The following is a 22,808-nucleotide window of genomic DNA, read 5'->3' on the forward strand; positions in this document are numbered from 1 at the left end:
ACAAATACCTTAAAAAGCGCCTTTCAATTTGATCTATATTTGTCAGGCATATTCAAGATGTGGTCTCACTAGTGCATTACATAGTTTAACTATGGTGTAAAGCTGAAAGCCCTTGCTGTTTCTACAAACAAAACCAAGTGCCTTTAGTAAAGAAAGTGGTTGTTGAATTTAATATTTTATTGAAAAATGACACCCGAGTCTTTTACCTCATTTTTTCTTGTCATCTGATAAGATTTATTGACATTATATGAATATAAGATTGGGTTTGTTTTTCTTGTAAATATAATGGCTTCACATTTATTTATATTTAGGAACATTTTGTTGGCATTAACTTACACACATTATCAATATCTTTGGAGAGCATCACAGCTGTCTGTGACCTGATGGTCCTGCAGAGCTTGAAGTCATCCGCAAACAGATGTCTTACAGAGTCTGAGAGGCTGTCAGTTATCGCGTTTATGAAACACAGGAAAAGTAAGGGCCCCAAATTATATTTTTGGGGTTCTTAAAACACAAAAAATTAAATAAAAATATATATTTAACAAACTTTGCATACATTTTGTTTTTTCTCGCAACAAAAGTATTTTTGAAATCTCGAAACGGCACTTTATTGAGGACTAAATCGCGTATGTCACACCCTTTATTTAAACGCCAGCAGTCCTTTTAATAAAACTCCGAATTTCCTTGTCGTTAACGTTGGTATAAACCCCCGGGTATTTGAGACGTCCACATCCAAACCCCCAGGAAACGATTCCTATAAGTTTCCCTTGATACGCTAAAGGACCCCCCGAGTCTCCTTGACAAGAATCCTTAAGGAAAACACCTTAAACAGTTAAAAGAAATAAAATGATTCAATCAATTAATGCCCAATTGGGTACCTGCGCAGATCATCCTTTCAGTAATCTCGGCTTGTCTCCGATAAGCCCTTTTGCAGCTCGCTCTACTAACAATCGGCACCTAAAACTTCATCAAGTACTTTCAAACAATCAATAGTTTCTTAAACTGTACCTCTACAGCCCTAAGCTCTGTTGGGCTCCTTTTACTACTTTCCCTTTGGGTACCCCATCCGCTTGCTTTTACTGTTGCACCTGCAAAACCAACATCAAATAATAATGTCTTTTTATTTCAATTTAAAACATATACAGTAATTCTTAACCGTGACACGGTCTGGCATCACAAATACCTCTTTCTCTATGTAGCACTTAGGCCAATTAGAGAAAAGAATGTTCAAAATTGCACACCAAATTGTACTAAGTACTTAACACAGACTTGATCATTAAGAGCTACTATCCCATTCCACTTATACCACTAAACGCTAACTAACCTCAAATGTAACCACCAACTACACCAACATTCTATACGGGGTGATTCATTAAGAATGGGCAATCTCTGAACTGGAGATACTAATCACCAAAATATGGCGATTGAGTTTAACATGTCTTAACATACAAATGTTGCAGGTTTACGAGATACAGGGTATTTAAAGTTGGAATTTTAATTTGAAATTTCTTAATAATTTTGTGATTTTAAGCAGTATCGTCTTGAAAATTGGCGAATTTATGTGTTTTGACATAAAAATTACGAATTTTGTGGTGAATTTAGCATTATTTATACAGGGCGTTAGTTACCTACACCCTGTTACTTAGGCAAAGCAGTTCAATTTTGAATAAAAAAGGTACTCTTGTTTATTTCATGTAACTCTATCAGTTTTTAAGTTATTTGCATTTTAATCATTCAGCGTAAAAAAATCCTAAGCCACCGTTATTACATTGGCTTTATAGGAGTTTATTCTTTTAAATTATTAATATGCTGAGTAACAACAGTAAAGACAACAAATAACAACTGTCCACTTTCATTAATCTTCTCTGAGTAGTTTTACTTCTCTTAGGTCTGATTGTCTGCTTGTTTTTGGTTATCGAAGTCATCAGACATGAAGTTGGTCAAGTTGGTAGACTTCTTGATTTCTGAACTATTATAAGTATGAAACATTTTACTTTTTTTTCATCCATAACGTCGTTGATAAATACGTTCATAACGCGGATCACAATAAATTATTTTATTATCACTATTGATAACTTTTGCTTGTTTTCCACAACATGTTACTGGCAAAGCAAATATCACAATTGGACGAAAATACTTCTTTTTTTCCAAAATTTTTCCGATAACCAACCTACACCACATTTATATATCCAGCCCTAATACCTTCAGGGGGTTCCCTTACCCCCAAAGCGATATTTTTGATTTTCTCCTTAAAAACCAACTTGGGGGTGATTTCCACCACAGCCACGTCATAGTCAACGGTGTCAACATTAAATTTTGGATGTTCTTGGATGGATTTTGCTTTTACTAGTTGACCACCCTGGGAGCGGTCGGTGGAGCCCGCACGAAATGTCACTCCGGACACGGATATTCTGCATGAAAGATTTTATTTGTAACAATACAAAAATTTCAGTTGATTTACTTACTGATGTGTACAATGCGCAGCCGTAAGAACATATTTTGGATTTAAAATTGCCGCCCCACAAATATGTCTTCCCTGGTACTGCATTGACAGTTGATAAGGGTAGTTTTCTATTGTGACTTGTGTTCCACCCACTATTTTTAGGCTGGGGCTTATTGGGGTACAGAACGATGCTAAAAAACTGACATTTTATAATTTATTTAGAAAAAAAACTTACTCTTTACCAAAACGCGTTAATAAAACCACTATTATAATCCATCTCATTTTAACATATTTTCTAAACTTCCTGCATTAGTTGCGAATAAAGTAATCGTACCTGCCATTATTAAAATTATTGTATCCTCGGAAGTGCTTATTATAAAAGAATCATTACCGTAATCGGTATATATGAAAAATGGGATATTATTAAATGATCTATTGAATATATGTAATTGAAAAAAAAAACACGATGAGAAATTGTTTTTTTATTTAAGGTGTGTCACATCAGACCTAAACTTATATTTCCATTTTTATTGAGATGACCTCCATGTGTAATTTTTTTGGAACCGGTCATTTATACGTCAAAAGCTGATTCTCATTTTAAACTTACTAAGAGAGGCATTAAAATGATTTACATTACCTGGAAGTGTAATAATTGCCTGAAAGAAATATGGGAATAACTTTAACTACTGCTTGGAAGAAACAACATAATTTTGAGTCTAAATTTCTGGGATAAATGAGTTCAACCGCTATCGGAAGAAATATATACAAAATTCTTCAACTATCTGTAAATACCAATCTAAAAATACAGCACTTCCTAAAAGAATTAACAGAATAATTTTACTCTGAAGTCAGGACTTAACTGCCTGCAAAAAAAAACATAGTTTTTCAGAAAACTAAACTAAACTTTAAAGGCATTAGAGACCCAACAACAAAAGAACTAGTTCGCTTAAATCAAGAAAATTGAAACGACTTTCATTATATGACAAGACGGTACCCAAAGGTGCTTGGAGAAGATAAAAGTGAATATCATTAATGCAGCTATCGAGGCGCTAGCTCTAAGGAAGGTGGTTAAAGAGTTAATAAACAGTGGTATACGTCAGAAGTGAAGCTATAAGATATAGAAGTAACACCGAAAATCAAGAACCAGTACATCCAAATAATAAACAGAGTCAACACAGAAATCAGAACCATAAAACTAGACTTCTTGTAAAGGTTTACCTCCAAGCACAAAGGAAGGCTAAAAAGAAAGAACCTGAAAATCGTAAAATATACACAGACGCTGCAAACTGATGAACTCCAATGAAAAACCTACTTTGAACAACTATACTATTATATCCGAAAAGGAAAACAGAAACCAGATTGAACAAATAGGCGAAGAAGCTGAAGAACCTCCTGAAATAACCGAAAGAATGAAGACATGAAGGAACTGCCTGGAAGAGAAATCAAAGTTAAAATTGATGCCTAATAGGAAAATGGAAATTACAATCATAGTTTTATGCAAAAAGCAACAACTATATAATCGTCTAGATAAAGGAAAAAAGTCGATGTAGTCTTTATAGAAGGAATTTGACTTTGTGATATAGACTTATGGTGTTAGGAGTTCAGTGTTACATGTCTTTGAGAATTATCTAAGCGAAAGGGTTCAATATGCTTAAATAGGAAATTGTATAAGTGAATCAAGAATAATAAAAACAGGGCCACCTCAAGGATCTATATTGGGGAGAGTTTTTCAAGTTTTTTTCAATGCTTACATTAATATCCAGTTATTTGAACTTGAAAAATGAAAAGGTATTTGCTGTTGATACAGCATTAATATTTTCTGCTGATTCCTGGAACGAAGCACGAGAATTGGCAATTAGAAATGTAGGTAAATATTTTTTTTAAATAAGTTCTAGAGAAGGACATATTAAACAAGCAGGATATTGCTTTGCACTGTTTTCGGGATAGATAGATCAAGGTCGTCAAGGACACTTATGTTTGTATAGAAATACAACGCCTGGAAAAATAACGTAATTTTCTGAAGGTCTTGAATAAATGGAAAAAGTATCAGAACTGTCTGGGAGGAATAAAAAAAAGACTTTCACTCTAAAGTCAGACTTTTAATGCCTGAAAATACTAAAAACGAGTTCAACTGCTGCCTTGAAGAAATGGACAAAATTCATCAACTGTCTGAAAATACCGATAAAAAAACAGAACTCCTGAAATAATTAACGGAATGATTGTACTCTGGAGTCAGGACTTCAGTTGCCTGGAAGAAAAATGATATTTAAAATCAATGCATAGGAGGAAAATGAAAATTACTTCAATTGCCTGGAAGAGATTTGACGTGATCATATTTAATACCTGGAAAGGTCAAAAAACTAGTTTAACTGCTTGACTTTAAACGTCTTAAATCAATGAGAAAAGAACGTCAACTGCTTGGAAGGAAAATGGAAGTTACAATCACAATTTTATGCAAAAGGAAACAACTATAAAATAATGTAGATAAAGAAAAAAAAGTCGATGCAGTCTTTATAGAATTAGCAAAGGTGGTTGACACTGTTCTTAGTGAGTCTTAGGGTATTAGGGAGTTCAATGTTAAACTAATTATGTTAGGTAAATGTAAAATCCTTTTAGGAAATTTTATTTATTCTTATATAGGTGTTTAAAATTATTGTTATCTTTATAAATTTATAGATTATGCTTGTCAATAAGAATATATTTTTATTGTATTTCTTTTATAATAAAGTACATTTTAACTGAAATGAAAGTGTTCTTTAATGCTTACATTAGTACCCGATTATTTAAACTTAAAAGATGGAAAGGTTAATGGTATAATCTGCCCTCTAGAGAAGGTTATATTAAATAAGCTGAATGTTGATTTGCACTGTTTTTGGGAGAAACAGATCAAGGTCGTCAAAGGTATTTACATCGGTATAGAAATCCAACTGCCTGGAAGAACAACATAATTTTTATTTTAAAACGTCTTGAATAAATGGAAAAGTGTCAAACTGTCTGGAAGAAGTCACAAATTCACTTCCAGTGCCTGAACCTACTATACAATTACATAAAGTGCCTGGAAGGAATAAAAGAAAGACTTTCACTCTTTCTCTAATGTAAATAGAACACTACAGATTCCTCCAACCCTAAAAGAAGGGATAGAGAGTTGAATACTATCAAAGAAATTGCCCAAACTAATAATTTTTCTCCCAGCTGTCCCTCTCATAGTAGACAAAATAAAAAATAGATTTCTATTACGTAATGCATCCCAAAATCTCTACATACCACATCAAACAACATTAAGTAATCAGCCAGTAAATAAGTTCATTTCGCTTACATACAATGGAGCAGTTTCTTATAAAATCCAACGAATTCTAACTTCTTTAAATGTTAAGGTTGCTTTAATCGAGCAATTCACTAGGTAACTTATTGATTAATAATAAAGACAAAACGGATTAATTGAAATTCGGTTTAGCGAACATGACGGATGCATTAAACAAAATAATCCTGAGTCATTATTTGCTAAGCATATTATGGAATCTACTAAATAATGACAAGATTTTACATAGAGTTCAGGACAACATAAATCTAAATAATCTCAAATTACTTGAGATAAAAAATCTCTCAAAAAAGAATATGATAAATCTCTTAATATTTAGGTTAACATTCCTGAAACTAATTTAATTAATATTTTATTTGAATAACTCTTCCCACCCTTTCCTGTTAATTTATTTAAAAAAAAAAGAAAAAAAACCCTGTTGCTTTCTTAATGTAAACTGGTGGAGACATCTGTTTAAGCCTGGAAGGAAAATATTAAAAACGAGTTCAACTGCTGCCTTGAAGAAATGGACAAAATTCAACAACTGTGTGAAAATACCGATAAAAAAACCCAACTTCCTGAAATAATTAACGGAATGATTGTACTCTGGAGCCAGGACTTCAGTGGACTTGTCACCAATCTGCGAAGCGACGAGATATTTTGTGACAAAAGTTTAATTTTTAGACTCTCTGTTTAATTTAGAAAAAAACAGTTGCTCCTGCAAAATTTTGATGTAAAGCACCATGTTTGAGATATTTTAGTTTAAAAGTTTAAACTAAAAATTTTAATATTACGTATCTAAATTAATGGCGTTTGATTCGGACCACCCTGGTAAATCATATAGATAAAGGAAATAAAATGGACGCACTCTTTATAGAATTAGCAGAGGTATTAGACACTGTATCCCATTCAAATCACTGATATTTCTTACTGATACCTGGAACGAAACACGAGAATTGGGAATTGGAAGCATATGGAGCATGTAAATATATTTTTAAAATGAGTGAATAGTATAATTGAGAAATTAATGGTATTATATGCCCTCTAGAAAAGGTCTTGTGCATTGTTTTTGGGATAGCTAGATCAAGGTCGTCGTATGTATTGAAATCCAACTGCCTGGAAGAACAACATAATTTTTATAGGAAAAGTTAGTAGGGAAAGTCTTTTGTCCACAATTAAAATGCTAATCCTAATTTCAACACATTCACAAAATATAAACAATAGCAAATAATTCTCGAATGGTACATCGCACAATATCTAATAAACAGTACAACAAGGGCAATCTCAGAATAGCAGATTTCTTCTCAGTACTGGGAGCGAGTGAGAGAAAATTATCCGACTGTAGTGGTGCAGGATGTAAATAAAAAATAAATGTGTTTTAAATATGTTAATAAGTCAAATAAAATGTTAATGTTATTGTTAGGACTTAAGAAATTAAAGAAGTTGTTGCAATCAAATTTAGTTTGCTTATTAACGCAAGTCTAATCCGGTGATTTAATGGCTTTATTTATTTCTAGGATTTCCAAAAGGTCCATCTTTAAATCCTTCTGACAACCGTGGAGCACTTTGGTATCCGCTTCAGGTTCGAACCAATTGTCAGATTTTAGTAATAATTTTTACTTTAAAAGGCTTTGACTAAGTTGGGAAAGGAATTGCCTGGAAGAAACCATAAATTTAGTCCTATTGCCTGAACATACTATACAATTTCATTAAGTGCCTAAAATTGTAGGCCATCAAGTTACAGGCCCAATTTTCAACGAAGAATATATACATGAAGCAAGATATAACAAACAAGATGGTGCGCATCTTTATTTTGCACATCCTGTTCGAAAGTATCTGGATACTATATTTCCAGGCAGATGGATTGGTTTTTGGAAAAATTTCATTAAGGTTTGAACGCCCTGTTAGAAGTAAACGATTTTGAGTACTGACTACTGTGACTGGTCTGCCTGAAAGAAAACCCTGGATGGAACATGAATTAAAGAAAAAAAATAATGGTAATATATTTAAACGCATTTTTCAAATTGACAAAATAATTCTCTTAAATCCCAGACACTTCCCGTATCCAGCCTCTGACCGTGGTGACATTAACGTAAACCCCGGGAGTCATTTCAAGGGCGCAGCCGTAGCCCCAAGACACCGCCCCCACCAAGGTGCCATTCACGATCATTGGCCCACCAGAGTCACCGTCGCATGCGTCCTTTTGTCCTTCCGGGTAACCTGCACAGAGCATCCTGTCCGTTATGTAATCAACTGAAAAGAAGTATGAAGAGAATGAATTCTTGCATTCAAACAAAATATATACATACAAATAAACCATGTGTTGTACATGGTTTCGCAGTCCTGGTTACTGATAATCGGTACCACCACTTTTTGTAAGATTTCTGGTAAAATTGTGCCCCACTGGTTTGTCAAACCCCAGCCGGTGACTGTGGCGTTAGTCCCGGGTGAATAAACCTAAGAAATATATAATTAATATAAAATATATCAGAAGAATATACAGGCATGGAAAACATCTACTGCAATAACAAAGTAGTAAGCTAAAGAGAGAACAATAGCGTTTCCGCGACTTTCGCTCATTGTTTATCAACGAATAGGATTTAATAAAATCGACTCTCTAGGGGTAAGGGTTGTCACAAAACCATTCTGCTTAAAGAAACATGTTTACCAACCTCATTTTCCTCAGGCAACCTGACGGGCTGTACAGCTACGGAAAAACTGATATCTCGTGCCAAATATAGTAAAGTGACGTCATAATCGAGTCCTCTCGGTTGACTTATTAAAAAGGACGGATGATCGTACACCCTTAACACAGTCACTTCTTCACCTCCTGACTCCAGTGTGTTACTGCCCATGCGCACTGATAGTCCTCGTATTGGGGTATGACTAAAACCCAAATCCCTGAAACCCTACTAATTAGAAAAGCAATTTCTTGGACGAATGTTTAACTTACAAAGTGGTGCAATGTGCAGCGCTCAAAATCCACCTTGTAGACAAAATGGATCCTCCACATATGTGCATATGAAAGAAAAGGAGAGAGGCTTGGTAAGGGTGTTCCTCTATAGTGGTGTCTTCACCACCCACGATCTTGTTGTGCCCTAATTTGGTGAAATTCGGCCTTAAGTTTAGGGTTTGGCCCAAAATGGGGAAGAAAAGTGTCAACGCCACATATAACTTCATTTTTTTTAAAATGATTCGTTGTAACTATTAATTTCAAAAAATTTTATCATATATGTTGTCATTATCGCTCGAAACAATGGTCAATTAGCTAAATCCTTACATTAAATCGTTAATGTGAATGGCGCAATTTATTGATGACCATATAATTAGTTTTTATTACTTAAGTCTTAATCCTGTCTAGGTTTTATTACTGTTTTGATCGGCGGATTCTTTTTAATAAACCAAGGCAACTTTACAAAATATATGTAAACTATCTTTTATTCTCTCATTGTACCTGCAAATGACAGCTATCAATGTCACATTTCAATTAATCTATGACGGATATTCTAATTTCATAAATAGCATACATATCGCATTAAAAGATTTTCCTCGATAAAAGAGACATGAGGCTTTCCGGATGAGTCAAATTTTCCCAGAAAATTATCTCTTTTTAGCCAGGAAAATTCGGCAAAGTTTTGACATTTATTTTAGGTTATGTAGTCCTGATAGTTCTAAACAGGGTTGGCTAGATGGCATTTTGTTGGACAAGAATGCAGGGTCACAATTTCCATTTGATCGGTCAAACTGTTGATAAAACAGCACAAATAATTGGCAATTAAATGTAATGACTAATTTGTTTTTACATAAAACAGGGATCTTCTAGAACAAAATCCAGTTAATTAATCATCGAGTCCAACCCATAGTTTCCCGCTAGTTTCATTCTAATTATCAGCATTTTAGTTCAATCTTGACTGGCATTTCGATAGGCAGTTGAATCAGTTTTAAGTTTTTTTAGATCTAAAATGCTTGAAAATAACTCAAAAGCGACTTCAAATGCCTAAAAGCGATTCAAAATTATTCTGGTAAGAACTAAATACTTTTTCCAGGCAGTTGAATTCAGTTTTAAACTCTTTAAAGTCAATTTTTTTCCTTCCAGACATTTAAATCGGTTTCAAGCTTGTTTAGGCCCAAAATGAATAAACATGATTCAAAAGCTAGCTCAAATGCCTGGAATTAATTCAAAATTACTTTGGGAAGAATTAGATATACTTCTCAGACATTTGAATCCAGTTTTCAACTCTTTCATGTCAATTGTTCCTTCTTTCAAGTAGTTAAATCAGTTTTAACTGCCTGAAGCCTAAAACGCTTTAAAGTTACTCAAAGGTAATTTGGGAACTAACAAAGGTAACTACCTGGAATTGTTGTTAAACTAGTTTCAAGTTCTTTTGATTCAAAATGACTCTGGCAAGAATTCAATACTACTTCCAGGCAGTTGAAGTCAGTTTTGAGCTTTCTCAGGTTAATTTTTTATCCTTACAGACAGTTGCACCAGCTTTAAGTTCTTTTGAATCATGGAACGCTTGAAAAAGACTCAAAAGTGACTTCAAATGCTTGTAAGTGATTCAGAATTATTTTGCTGAGAACTAGATACTCTTTCTAGGTAGATAAAGCCAGTTTAAAACTCTATAAAGTCAATTTTTCCTCCTTCCAGGCAGTGGAAGCCACTTTTGAAGTCTTTAGAGTCAATTCTCCTTCCTCCAAAGCAATTGAATCAGTTTCAAGTTCTTTCATGCCTAAAATGAATAAAAATTATTCAAAAGTAACTCAACTGCCTGGAAGTGATTCAAAATAACTCTGGCTAAAATTAGATGCTAATTCTAGGTAGTTGAAACCAGTTTTTAGCTCTTTTAAGTCAATTTTTTCTCCTTCAAGGAAATTGAAACATGTGTTATATATTTTTTAAGCCTAAGACGCTTAAAAATGACTTCAAATACCTATAAATGACTTAAAATTACTCTAGAAAAAAGTAAATAAATTTTTCAGGGAGTTGACGCCATATTTAAAGTCAATTTTTCTATTTTTAAAGCAGTTGAATCATTTTCAAAATTTTCAGTCCTAAAATGAATACAAATGATTCTAAAGTGACTCAATTGCCCGAAAGTGATTCAAAATAACTGTGGCAAAAATTAAATATTACTTCCAGGCAGTCGAAACTAGTTTTAAGCTCTTTAAAGTCAATTTTTTTCTCATTCAAGGCAGTCAAATCAGTTTCAACTTCTTTCAGACCTAAAATTAAAGAAAAATAATTCAAAAGGGACTTTAAGTACCTTCAACTGATTCAAAATTACCCTGGCAAGTTAAATACATTTTCCAGGCAGTTGACGTCACTTTTCAAGTTTTAAAAGTAATTTTTTCTTATTTTAAAGCAGCTGAATCATTTTCAGCTTTTTTCAGCAGTAAAATTAATATAAATGATTCAAGGATAAGTCAACTGCCTGGAACTGTTAAAGTTTAAGATTTTCCAAGTCTTTGAAGTCAAATTTTCTTTCTTTCAGATTGTTGAACTAGTTTCAAGTTCTTCTGATTCAAAATGACTCTGGCAAGAATTCAATACTACTTCCAGGCAGTTGAAGCCCAGTTTACAACTCTATTAAGTCAATTTTTCCTCCTTCCAGGCAGTGGAAGCCACTTTTGAAGTCTTTAGAGTCAATTCTCCTTCCTCCAAAGCAATTGAATCAGTTTCAAGTTCTTTCATGCCTAAAATGAATAAAAATTATTCAAAAGTAACTCAACTGCCTGGAAGTGATTCAAAATAACTCTGGCTAGAATTAGATGCTACTTTTAGGTAGTTGAAACCAGTTTTTAGCTCTGTTAAGTCAATTTTTTCTCCTTCAAGGAAATTGAATCAGTCTTAAATTTTTTTAAGTCTAAGACGCTTAGAAATGACTTCAAATACCTATAAATGACGTAAAATTACTCTAGAAAAAATTAAATAAATTTTTCAGAGAGTTGACGCCATATTTAAAGTCAATTTTTCTATTTTTAAAGCAGTTGAATCATTTTCAAAATTTTCAGTCCTAAAATGAATATAAATGATTCAAAAGTGACTCAATTGCCCGAAAGTGATTCAAAATAACTGTGGCAAAAATTAAATATTACTTCCAGGCAGTTGAAACTAGTTTTAAGCTCTTTAAAGTCAATTTTTTTCTCATTCAAGGTAGTCAAATCAGTTTCAACTTCTTTCAGATCTAAAATTAAAGAAAAATAATTCAAAAGGGACTTTAAGTACCTTCAACTGATTCAAAATTACTCTGGCAAGTTAAATACATTTTCCAGGCAGTTGACGTCACTTTTCAAGTTTTAAACGTCATTTTTTCTTATTTTAAAGCAGCTGAATCAGTTTCAGCTTCTTACAGGAGTAAAATTAATGTAAATGATTTGAAAATAACTCTGGCAAGAATAAGATATTACTTCCAGGCACCTACAGTTACTTTTGACCTCTTCAAAGCCAATTCTTGCTTCTTGCATGCAGTTGCATTAATTGCAAGTTCTTTGAAGCTTAGGTGGCTGGAAAGTGACTTCAAATGCCTGGAAGTGATTCAAAAATACCCTTAAAAAGTTGTAAACTCTCTTCACCTATCTATCCCACAAAAAATGGAAATTCATTCCAGTAGGGTAAGTGCAGAAACTACGTACATCTGTTGTTCTGTGAACTTCAATGATTCGCGTTTTATCAAAATAACAAGATTTATAGATGATATTGATTTTTACCCACTTTTGGTCATAAATCTTCATCTGAGAGCCAAGAATCATTGACGATCACTACAAAATCATGATGCTCGTTTATAGTGATCATATTCACGTAAAGGCAGCATTCCTTCAAGGCGATCTGCGATGTAAGTGAGTAGTGAAATGTGGTAGAAATGCAATAAACGAGCTTTTCACCTACTTTTACTCATGAATCTCCATTTGAAAGTCAGGAATTGTTGACTATCTCTACCATATCATGATCCTCGTTTGTAGTGATCATATTGATGGACTGATGATCTAGGACGTAAGTGAGAAGTAAAATGCGGTAGAAACGCAATAAATGAGCTTTTTACCCACTTTTAGTCACAAATCTGCATCTGAGAGCCAGGAATCCTTGACGATCGCTACAAAATCATGATCCTCGTTTGCACTGAACATATTCATGTCAGAATAATAACACTTTAAGGTGATCCAGGACATAAGTGAAGAGTGAAATGCAATAGAAACGCAAAAAACGAATTTTTTACCCACTATTAGACATAAATTACCATCTGAGAGCCCAGGATCGTTGACGATCGCTATAAAATCATGATCCTCGTTTATAGTGATCATATTCACGTAAGAACAGCATTACTTCAAGATGATCCACGATGGAAGTGCGTAGTGAAATGTGGTAGAAATGCAATAAATGGGCTTTTCACCCACTTTGACTCATGAATCTCCATTTGAAAGCCAGGAATTGTTGACTATCTCTACAAAATCATGATCCTCGTTTGTAGTGATCATATTGACTTAAGAAGAACTGTAACTTCAAGGCGATCTGGGACGTAAGTGAAGAATGAAATACTGCAGAAAGCCAATAAATCCAATTAATAATCCTTAAGCTTAATCACAGTCTTTTTGTGATTTTACACATTTAATTCAAGCAGACATTACCCTAATGAATACAGCAAGATATTTTTGTGATTTAAAGAGGTTTTTTTATATTTTCCCCACTCATACAGCGCAGAAACAAGAATATAATCCTGGTTCCCTATCAATTAATTTCTTTAATTATTTCGAATGTCCCACCGAGTGTAAATTAACGTAAAATTGTAATTTTACACTTTTTTTCATCAATCGAGCTCACGTCCGGTGCGACAATTTAATCTCAATCTACGCCCACCAAGATCAAATCGCACCTCTCATTCCTTCCTGCGGCAAAGTCTATTTAATCTTGCGCGACATTTTTTACCATTTCACTTCCTATCCTGTGCAGTTTTATTACGGTTTATAAAAGGCACGTGCGAAAGGGAAAATGTTCCTCCATATTCTCACTTTGTTCCTCGTGTGTTTCACTTTAAGTGCTTCCGAACAAATACACCACATCTTTCAACCGGGTGATTATTTTGATCCGTTCGCGGAGGCAGAAAGTCAGCATAGGCCGACGCTTCTTCGCCAACCGAATTTGATTTTTGGCGAACCCAATACCGCGTTTAGTCAACCCAGAGGGTCACACAGTTACCCAAGAGCGATAGGGTTGAAAAGTGGCAACGGGGCACAATTGAACGCCCAAATTTGGCAACCCAGCAGGTTTTTCGTGAAACAGCAGCAGCAGCCACCTGTGAGTGCTGCCTTTACAGCTGAACCTGCTCCAAAGAGGTTTAATGGAGCTGAAAAAGGGAAGCCAGAGAGTGTAGCTGAGTCTCGAGAGACAGGGAATTATGCGCCTTCCTCAGTTGAATGTAAGTTGTACAGTTACCTGATAAAGTTGTTTATTGAGTAGGAAATGTGTTTCTTAGCGGCTAGTTCGGTTGGTAAGGGGCAGGATCATCATTCCTCACACCAAGCTGATCGTGGTCAGAGTGAAAAGAAAGAATACAAGTCTAATCATCATCACAGTGAGGAGGATCACGGGAAACATGAGGATCATAATAAGAAATCTGTTAAGGAGGAAAAGGGCGGACATGTGCAGAAACAGCACGATGAAGGCTCGCACTATAAGAAGTATCATGAAGGTAATAAATTTAAATGCATATTTTATCATAAGAACTCGGACTTTATTTTAAAGCTACTAAAGTCCAGGGGCGTTCGATGTATAGTACGCGGTCTAATGTTCCAGTTTTTCAGTGTCATAACATCATTTCTGTGAAATATTCCTGCTCAGTTATTTCAATATTATACAGTTTGTCTGTAGACGTTTTGTTATTTTTCAGTTTGTAACTATGCCATGTTTTCCCTTTATGCCCTATAAGGAGGGCTAATGAGATAAATTGAGGTATAAGAATATATTTGTATTATGCAAAATATCCGCGATTTAATGAAGTATTATAATAATTAGCACTATAAGTATTCCGATTTTCTTATTAATTCATATATTATACCTAAATTTAAGGATCATTTAAAATCTGATCTGAAATTCTGTTTTAAATTTGGTTTTTAATATTTTTGCTAAAATAAGAATTATGCAGATTGTCCTTGCTGAAACGAGCGACAGAACGTACAATTAAATTATTTTTTTCTTGAACATGCAGCAGCTAAATAATATTCATGCAGAATAACATGGTATAAGATCCTAATTTGTCCTTAGTAGAGGGTTTTGTACTCCTACATGCAGAATATCCCTTTCCAAAAAAAATAATATAATATATCACGATTGTGCAAATTGTCTGTGACTAAAGCTTTTTCGAAAGTACATCTAGGAACGTTTCAAAGATTATTAGGATCTTAGGAACGTATCATTGGCCCAATAAAATATAAAATAGACATCGCAATTGTGCAGATTGTCTTTGTCGGCTTTTTCCACGGTATTAAAATCCTGTTTTATACTTAGTACAGGGTTTTATTTGCTTGTATTAAAACCCTTTTTTATACAACATAATTTTGTATTATGTTTGATTATCTAATCGTTGATAATTTGTTCGGTAAATATAAAAACGATTCATGCAGAACATCCCCTCCCAAGCAAAGTATATTACATGATCAAGTGTATATATAGGAACGTTCAAAATATGATTGCCGAAATAAAATATAAAATACATAGGATCATTGTGCAGATTGTCTTTGTCGGCTTTTTTCAATGCACAGAATCCTATTTTGTACTTCGTACAGGGTTTTAGTTGGTTTATGACCGGTGTTGTTTGTTTCTGCCGGCTCTTTATTTATTTATAATTTTATATATATGACGATTGTGCTTATTGTCTGTGAGGATTTCTTATAACTATTTTGTACTTACTATAGGTCTTTGTATTTGGTTTATATTTTTTGATCATTTCCTCGATAAATATAAAAACGCCTCATGCAGAATATCCCTTTCCCAAAAACAATTATACAATACATCACAAAAACATCGTATTTTCAATTTAATGCATTGCATGCTAAAACCTGTTATGCGGAATATCCATTTCCAAGTAAAATCCAAACAATTGTGCAAATTGTCTGAGACCGCTCTCCAATATTATGCAGCTTGTATGTAGACGCTTTGTCTTATTTTATAATAATAGTATAAGCTCGAGTATAGACATTAATTTGTATCATGCAAAATATCTGCGGCCCAATAAAATATTATAATAATTACTAGAACTATTTTTATTTTCTTATTAATTCAATTAATTCATGATATACTTAAGTATCATTTAATATGTTTTTAATATATTTTTTAAAATAAAAATCATGCAGATTGTCCGTGATTCAATAAGAAAGACGCACAAATTAATTAATTTTTAAAGAATAGTTAGGAATAAAAAATATTTAGGCAGAAAATCCTTGCCTAAATAAAATATAAAATAGCATACCATGATTGTGCAGATTGTCTCTGCCAGTTTTTCTCAAGGTACACAAAGTACCGGGTTTTGTGTTTGGTTTATCATAATTTTTGATAATTTCCTCTGTAAATATAAAAAAGCTTCATGCGCACTAACCCTTGTTTATAACTGCTTTGCCAAAGGTAAAAATCGTATTTTTAATTGAATGCGTTGCATGCTAAAACCTGTTATGTGGAATATCCCTTTTCCAATAAAATCTAAGAGAATACCACAGAAATGTGCAAATTGTCTGGGACCGTTCTCCAAGATTATGCAGTTTATATGTAGACGCTTTGTCATTTTATAATTTATGGGGTAAATTAATGTTAAATAATGGGGTAAATTCCGCGCCAATTTTTATTTTCTTAATAATTCATGATATGCTTAAGTATCATTTAATGATGAAATGATTTCATGCAAAATGTTCCGGCCTAGTTAAAGTATACCACGATTAGTCTGGTTTTATGCAGAATTATGCAGATATAAGGAAAAGACAAATGCACAAATTAATTAATTTTTAAAAAACTAGTTAAGGATGAAAAATATTCAGACAGAAAATGGATTGCACGATTGTGCAGATTGTCTCTGTCGGTAAGTATGAGTTTTAGGTCTGGTTTATCATAATTTTTGATGATTTTCTCATTTAGAAAAATATAGTTCAAATATGAAAATGCTTCATGCAGAATAATAAAATAAGAAGCCGCGATTGTGCAGGTTGTCTGTGAGGGTTTCTTCCATGGTACTGAATAATATTTTGTACTTAATACTGGGTTTTGTATCTGGTTTATCATAATTTTTCATAATTTTCTTAGCATATGTATATTAACGCTTCGTGCAGAAAATTCCGTCCCAAAGAAAATACAATACATCTCGCTTGTGCGGATTCTCTGTAAGTGCTTTATCGAGGGCAAATTTAAAAATGTTCAAAATCCTTGCCTGAATAAAATAACACACCACGATTGTGCAGATTGTCTGTGATGGCTTTTTCAAAAGTACATAACTCTATTTTGTACTTAGTACCGGGTCTTGTGTCTGGTTTATCATAATATTTGATGATTTTCTTCTTAAAAATAAAAACGCTTAATGCAGAATATCCTTTGCCAAACAAAATATAATTTCATACATTGTGCGGATTTTCTCTATGACCATACAGATTCCTACTTTCGATTGTTTAGAATCTGGTTTTTAATAAAAATCATGCAGATCGTCTCGGCCTAGATTATAATTAATGAATAAGAAGACGAGAGAAATATGCAAATAAATTAATTTTTAAAGAATATTTCGTGTTAAAAAGTATTCATGCAGAATATCCCTGGCCATTCAAAACATTATAAAACACACTACGATTGTGCCCATTGCCTCTGTCGACTTTTTCCAAGGTACAAAATCTTATTTTGTATTTAGCATTGGGTTATGTATCTGGTTTATTATAATTTTTGATAATTTCTTCAGTAAATATGAAAAACTTTCCTGCCGAACATCCTATCACGAATTATACCAAAATATAATACAATATACTCCGATTGTGCAAATTGTCTCTGACTGCCTTGCCTATATAAGGTATAAAATCGTTGAAAATGTTCGTATCCGGCTTATGAAAATGTCCGATAACTTCCTAAAAACAGTCAAATATACGATATAATTCATATTTAAACCTCACTGCATCCTAAAGCCTGATATGCGGAACACCCCTGTCCAAATAAAATATGAGAAAATACAACACAATTGTGCAGATTATCTTCGACTGCGCATTAATATTCTGACATTAACTAATAAATAGAAAAAAAATTAATTAATTTTTAAGCAAAATTACAACACCTCGAAACGCATATGCAGAATATGCCTGCCCAAATAAAATACAACACACCACTACTATGCAATTTGTCGCTGACCGTAATCAGCGACTCTAGAGACTCTAGAGACTTTTATAGTTTTTTGGGGCAGGTGCATACTGCATGAATGTCAAATTTGCCCATTTTCTCTTAGGTAAAAAATCACATAAAGCAGCGAAATTCGGCGAGAAAAAGGGCCACAAACGTGGTCACAAGACCAAAGGTTACCACAACAAGTTCCACAGGGACGAATATCATAGAGAACACAGATTCTATGACGATTACAATAAGGAAGGATTTCACGAGAAGCATGGGAGCGACCATAAGCATTACAAAAAGAACGAGGGTAAGAATTAATTGAAAAATGCCCTTAAATAGATGAAATGACAACATTTATTTATAGGGGGGCATAAAAAGGGAGGCAGCCATCGGTCCGGGGATAGTGCGAAAAAATATGGGAAAAAGGGTTCAACGAAAAAGGGCCACCATGAAGACGACAGCAAAGGGTTCTCGAGGGAGGGAGGCAAAAAGAAATTCGAAAAACACCATAAGGAACATCATAAAAAGGGCGCGAAAGCTAAAGGCAATCGTTATGGGTATGAACATTGAGTGAATATAGGAGAAAAATTGTGTTTTGCTAGTCAGATGGGGGCTAAAGAAAGCCATAATGTTTGTTTTCATAATTTATGAAACTTGTCTAATTTAAAAAAAGAGTGTTTTTTTGTCGCAAATTATACTTTTACCTAGATTGGATGGTGTAAGTTGATTTCATGCAAGAGTTAAGATGCTAGGAAATAACGTGTTTTTATGTTATAAGTGAAAGTAAATCCTTTTTAAATTGATTATGTGTTTTTTTGTTTTGGGCGTGTTTCGTGCGGAATTTGTTAATTTGACTCGTTTGGTAACGTTGGGATTTGTGTGGTTTTTTGGTTTTTATGTTAATTTAAAACTCAAGTTTATTGCTTTGCGCCTATTATGGAAGATAATCAATTTTGTTTATTTAAATTTGTTGCAATTTTATGAATTCGAATATTGTTATAAAGCAAAATAAACACATTCCAATTAAATTAAAATTATTTTCCGTTAAAAACCTATTTTTTTAACATTTATTTTATTGTTAGGATAATTTCTTTCTTTTTCAATTTTACTTTACTTTTTTGATTCTTAATATATTTTAATTGATTTTTAGGAATTTTTTTTTGTCTTTTTAATTATTTTTAATTTTCCTCCCGGAGTTTCTAAAAACCGTTATTAAAAAAAAATAAAAATAAGGTTTTTAAATTAAGTGATAAAAAACAACATGGAAAACCGACCTATGAGAGGTAGGAAGAATTATTTCAACTAACGGGAATGAAATGAAAAGTTCGGGTAAGTAATGCCTAGAAAACTTAAACAAACTACATATATGTACAATTTATTTATTTTGCCAAAAAAATTTTTTTTATTAAAATTACACGAAAAATCATAAATCAAAAATAAAAGTATTTTAACAATAATTACATAAATTGAATGGATATCATGGTGCTTGACATTAGTTCCTTTTCAACATATAAGCTTGTCTAATGTTATCATTTATAGCCTTTTATGTCTTTTGTATAACATGGGGCAGAAATCCAGAAACATCAAGTCTGGAGATCTTGCAGGCCAGTTAAAAAAATCGAGTTTGACATAAATATCACTTTTTGTTTTAGTGCGTTAGGTAGGACTTCTCCCGTCAAAATGACCAGTTTAAAAATAGTTAAAGTTTGTCCTCCTGATTGAATATTTTATTAAATATTGTATCTTTGAGGTGTAACAACACTGTCAAACCTCATATATAAAACATATATTTTTTAAATATCTTTAGGTGGAGTTATTTTTTAAATCCTTGATGAACGATTAATGAATATCGAAAAATGGAGAAATTTTCTTATTTTTTTTGTAGTCTTGCATAGCAATTTGCAGTAAAATTAAAAACGTTCGACGTTGACAGCTATATCAGGTCGTGATTAACATTTTTGACATTTGACGTTAACCCAATCGATTCTAGTGTTGCCAGTTTTAAATGAAAAAGTAAAAAAAATATTCATTTTCAGTTTATTTTTATATTTGTCTCATTTTAATAATAAAACTGTAGATCTCACCACTATTAATTTATAACTGACCTCTTTGACATTTCATATTAGGCAAATCAATATACTGTTATATATATTAATACTCTTAAATCTCTTATAAAAATATTTGTTCATTGACATTTGACGTTGAGAGCTCTTAAATCTTAATTGTCATTATTGAAGTTTGGGTGTTGCTAGATTTAAGTGCAACAAGTGCCTAGAAGAAATGAGAAATTATTTAAAATGCCTGGAAAATATAAAACCACCAGCTAAAATGCATTGAATAAGGTCACAAATAACTCATATAACTAAACAATACGTACATAACTTAAACAATGATCTAAACTCCCAGATACACATTTTTTTACAAAATATTATACTGTATTTATAAAAGACATTTTTTTTTAAATACATTTATAAATAATCTTAAAATGCCTGATGAAGACATGATAAAAGTCGAAATACGAAGAAAAATAAATTTATATAGCAAAATTGTAGTATTTAGATCAAATGTTAATAAATCTAGTCATCAACTGAGAAGTGCGTATTGACAAATGACATTTGACGTTGACAGCCGCCAATTCCTGCCTAACGTTTTTGATGTTAGCCGTTAACCTAATTAACTTTTCCCATTCCTGTGTTGTCAGTTTTCAGCTAGAAATCATTTTTATATTTGTCTTAAATCATTTAAATGCATAAATTTAAATACGATGGATAGCAACACCAAAGAATTATTGATCAAAACTGTTATTTATGACAGATATCAAATTTTGATTGACGTTTAAGGCTGACATATTTTTTTAATGTGATTTTCACGTGGGCATTTGACGTTGAATTGTGTTTTTTGAAACATCGCTAAGAAATTAAGTTTTTTAATTGATAGATATTTCCATTTAAAATGAAGGAAAACAATTTAATATAAACAATAATTTTTAGTTTAAGAATTGTCTACGTGGGGATACAAGTAGTATGACAATTAACAGCTGTCAAAAAGTTTGTTTGACATTATGTAAATAAATAATTATATGTTCCGGTGTCGCCACTCTTAAGCGAAAATTTTGAAATGAAACATAACCTTAAATGTTACTTATTTACAAAAATTATTGTTCAATGACTGAAGAAGACTATTGTTCAAATGTCTAAATGTCTAAAGGAACTCAGGATTAATTTCTAATACCTAAAAGATTTATATACAAATAACGTTAAATTCCTAAATGAATGACGTCAATGTCACCTTCTATTTTAATTATTCGAGACTTTTCCTATCATCACGATAGAAAAGAGTAAAAAAGTATTAAAAAAAACTGCCTCTAGACAGCATAAAATTTTATTATAAACCCTTTTTGAGGTGTGACAACACTGTAAAATCGCCATACTGTATCTATTTGATATTTGACGCTGACAGGTGTTTTATTTTAATTGTCATTTTTGACGTTTTGCCGTTTCTAGGTTGAGTGCAAAAAAGTGCCTGGAATAAAATGAAAAATTACGTCAAATGCCTGAAAGAACTCACGATTAATTTCAAATACCTAAAAGTTAAAAAAAAATAACGTTCAATCCTTGCAGACATCATGTAACGTAACTTTCTATTTTAATTACTCGAGACTTTTCCTGTGACAGAAATGACAGGAAAGAGTGTAATAGTATTTAAAAATTGCCCTCCTAAGTCAGCATAAAATGTTATTATAAACCGTCTTTTAGACGTGGCAACCCTGTACAATCTTCATACTGTATTTATTTGACATTTGACGTTGACAGGTATTAAATCTTAATTGTCATTTTTGACGTTTCGCTGCTGCCAGGTTTGAGTGAAAATAAGTGCCTAGACTAAAATGAAAAATCTCGTCAAATGCCTCGAAGAAACTAGGATTCATTTCCAATACCTAAAAGTGTTATAAAATAACGTTAAATTCCTGAAGAGATGAATGACAGCAATATCACCGTCTATTTTAATTATTCGAGACATTTCCTGTCATAATGATAGAAAAGAGCGCAAAAGTATTCAAAAAATGCCTCCTTAAGTCAGCATAAAATGTTATTAAAAACCGTCTTTTAGGCGTGGCAACCCTGTACAATCTTCATCCTGTATCCACTTGACATCTGACGTTGACAGCTATCCAATCTTAGTGTTCATTTTTGGCGTTACGCTGTTGCCAGGTCTAAGTGAAAAAAAGTGCCTGGACTAAAATGAAAAATTACGTTAAATGCCTGGAAGAAAATCAAAAATTACTCCTGAATACCTGAAAGAACTCAGAAATAATTTTTAATGTCTAGAAGTTTTGAAGAATGACATTAAATACCTGAAAAATTCTAAAAAAATATTGTCACTAGTAAATACACTGTAACATCTTCACCCCGTATTTATTTGACATTTAATGCTGACAGCTATTAAATCTTAATAGTAATTTTTTGACTTTTCGGGGTTGCCAAACCTAAGTGACCTTTCCAATTGGGCCAGCCATTAAAAAAACCTTTTTGTAATAAATATATAATTGCATAATTAATAACGATATTGAATTGGATTGTTCCTTTTTTACTCTTTGTAGCAATAAACCAAATATAATTTATTAACAAACGTTCGTTTTTTTTTCGTTATTGAGCCTAATAATGACCAGAAACCACAATTTACTTACAAAACCGTTTTTTTTTTTCTTTTTTAAATAATAATCG

At 32.7% G+C, this 22,808-nt stretch overlaps 2 protein-coding genes across 2 annotated transcripts; one reads left to right on the plus strand and one right to left on the minus strand.

The window, feature by feature from the left end:
• Window positions 1-520: 520 nt before the first annotated feature.
• LOC126734219 (transmembrane protease serine 9-like) lies at window positions 521-9,002 on the minus strand. Its single transcript, XM_050437755.1, has 9 exons — window positions 8,695-9,002; window positions 8,414-8,642; window positions 8,051-8,198; window positions 7,785-7,994; window positions 2,466-2,634; window positions 2,203-2,411; window positions 1,009-1,088; window positions 879-957; window positions 521-823 (listed from the first exon to the last, which is right to left on the minus strand). Exons 1-9 carry the CDS (start codon window positions 8,919-8,921, stop codon window positions 645-647), a joined length of 1,530 nt encoding a protein of 509 aa, XP_050293712.1. The 5' UTR covers window positions 8,922-9,002; the 3' UTR covers window positions 521-644.
• Window positions 9,003-12,816: 3,814 nt separating this feature from the next.
• Window positions 12,817-18,887, plus strand: LOC126734170 (uncharacterized). Its single transcript, XM_050437706.1, has 4 exons — window positions 12,817-14,155; window positions 14,213-14,428; window positions 18,200-18,391; window positions 18,449-18,887. Exons 1-4 carry the CDS (start codon window positions 13,729-13,731, stop codon window positions 18,652-18,654), a joined length of 1,041 nt encoding a protein of 346 aa, XP_050293663.1. The 5' UTR covers window positions 12,817-13,728; the 3' UTR covers window positions 18,655-18,887.
• The last annotated feature ends 3,921 nt before the right edge of the window (window positions 18,888-22,808 follow it).

This window comes from Anthonomus grandis, chromosome 3 (assembly GCF_022605725.1).
Source record: "Anthonomus grandis grandis chromosome 3, icAntGran1.3, whole genome shotgun sequence".
NCBI lineage: Eukaryota > Metazoa > Arthropoda > Insecta > Coleoptera > Curculionidae > Anthonomus > Anthonomus grandis.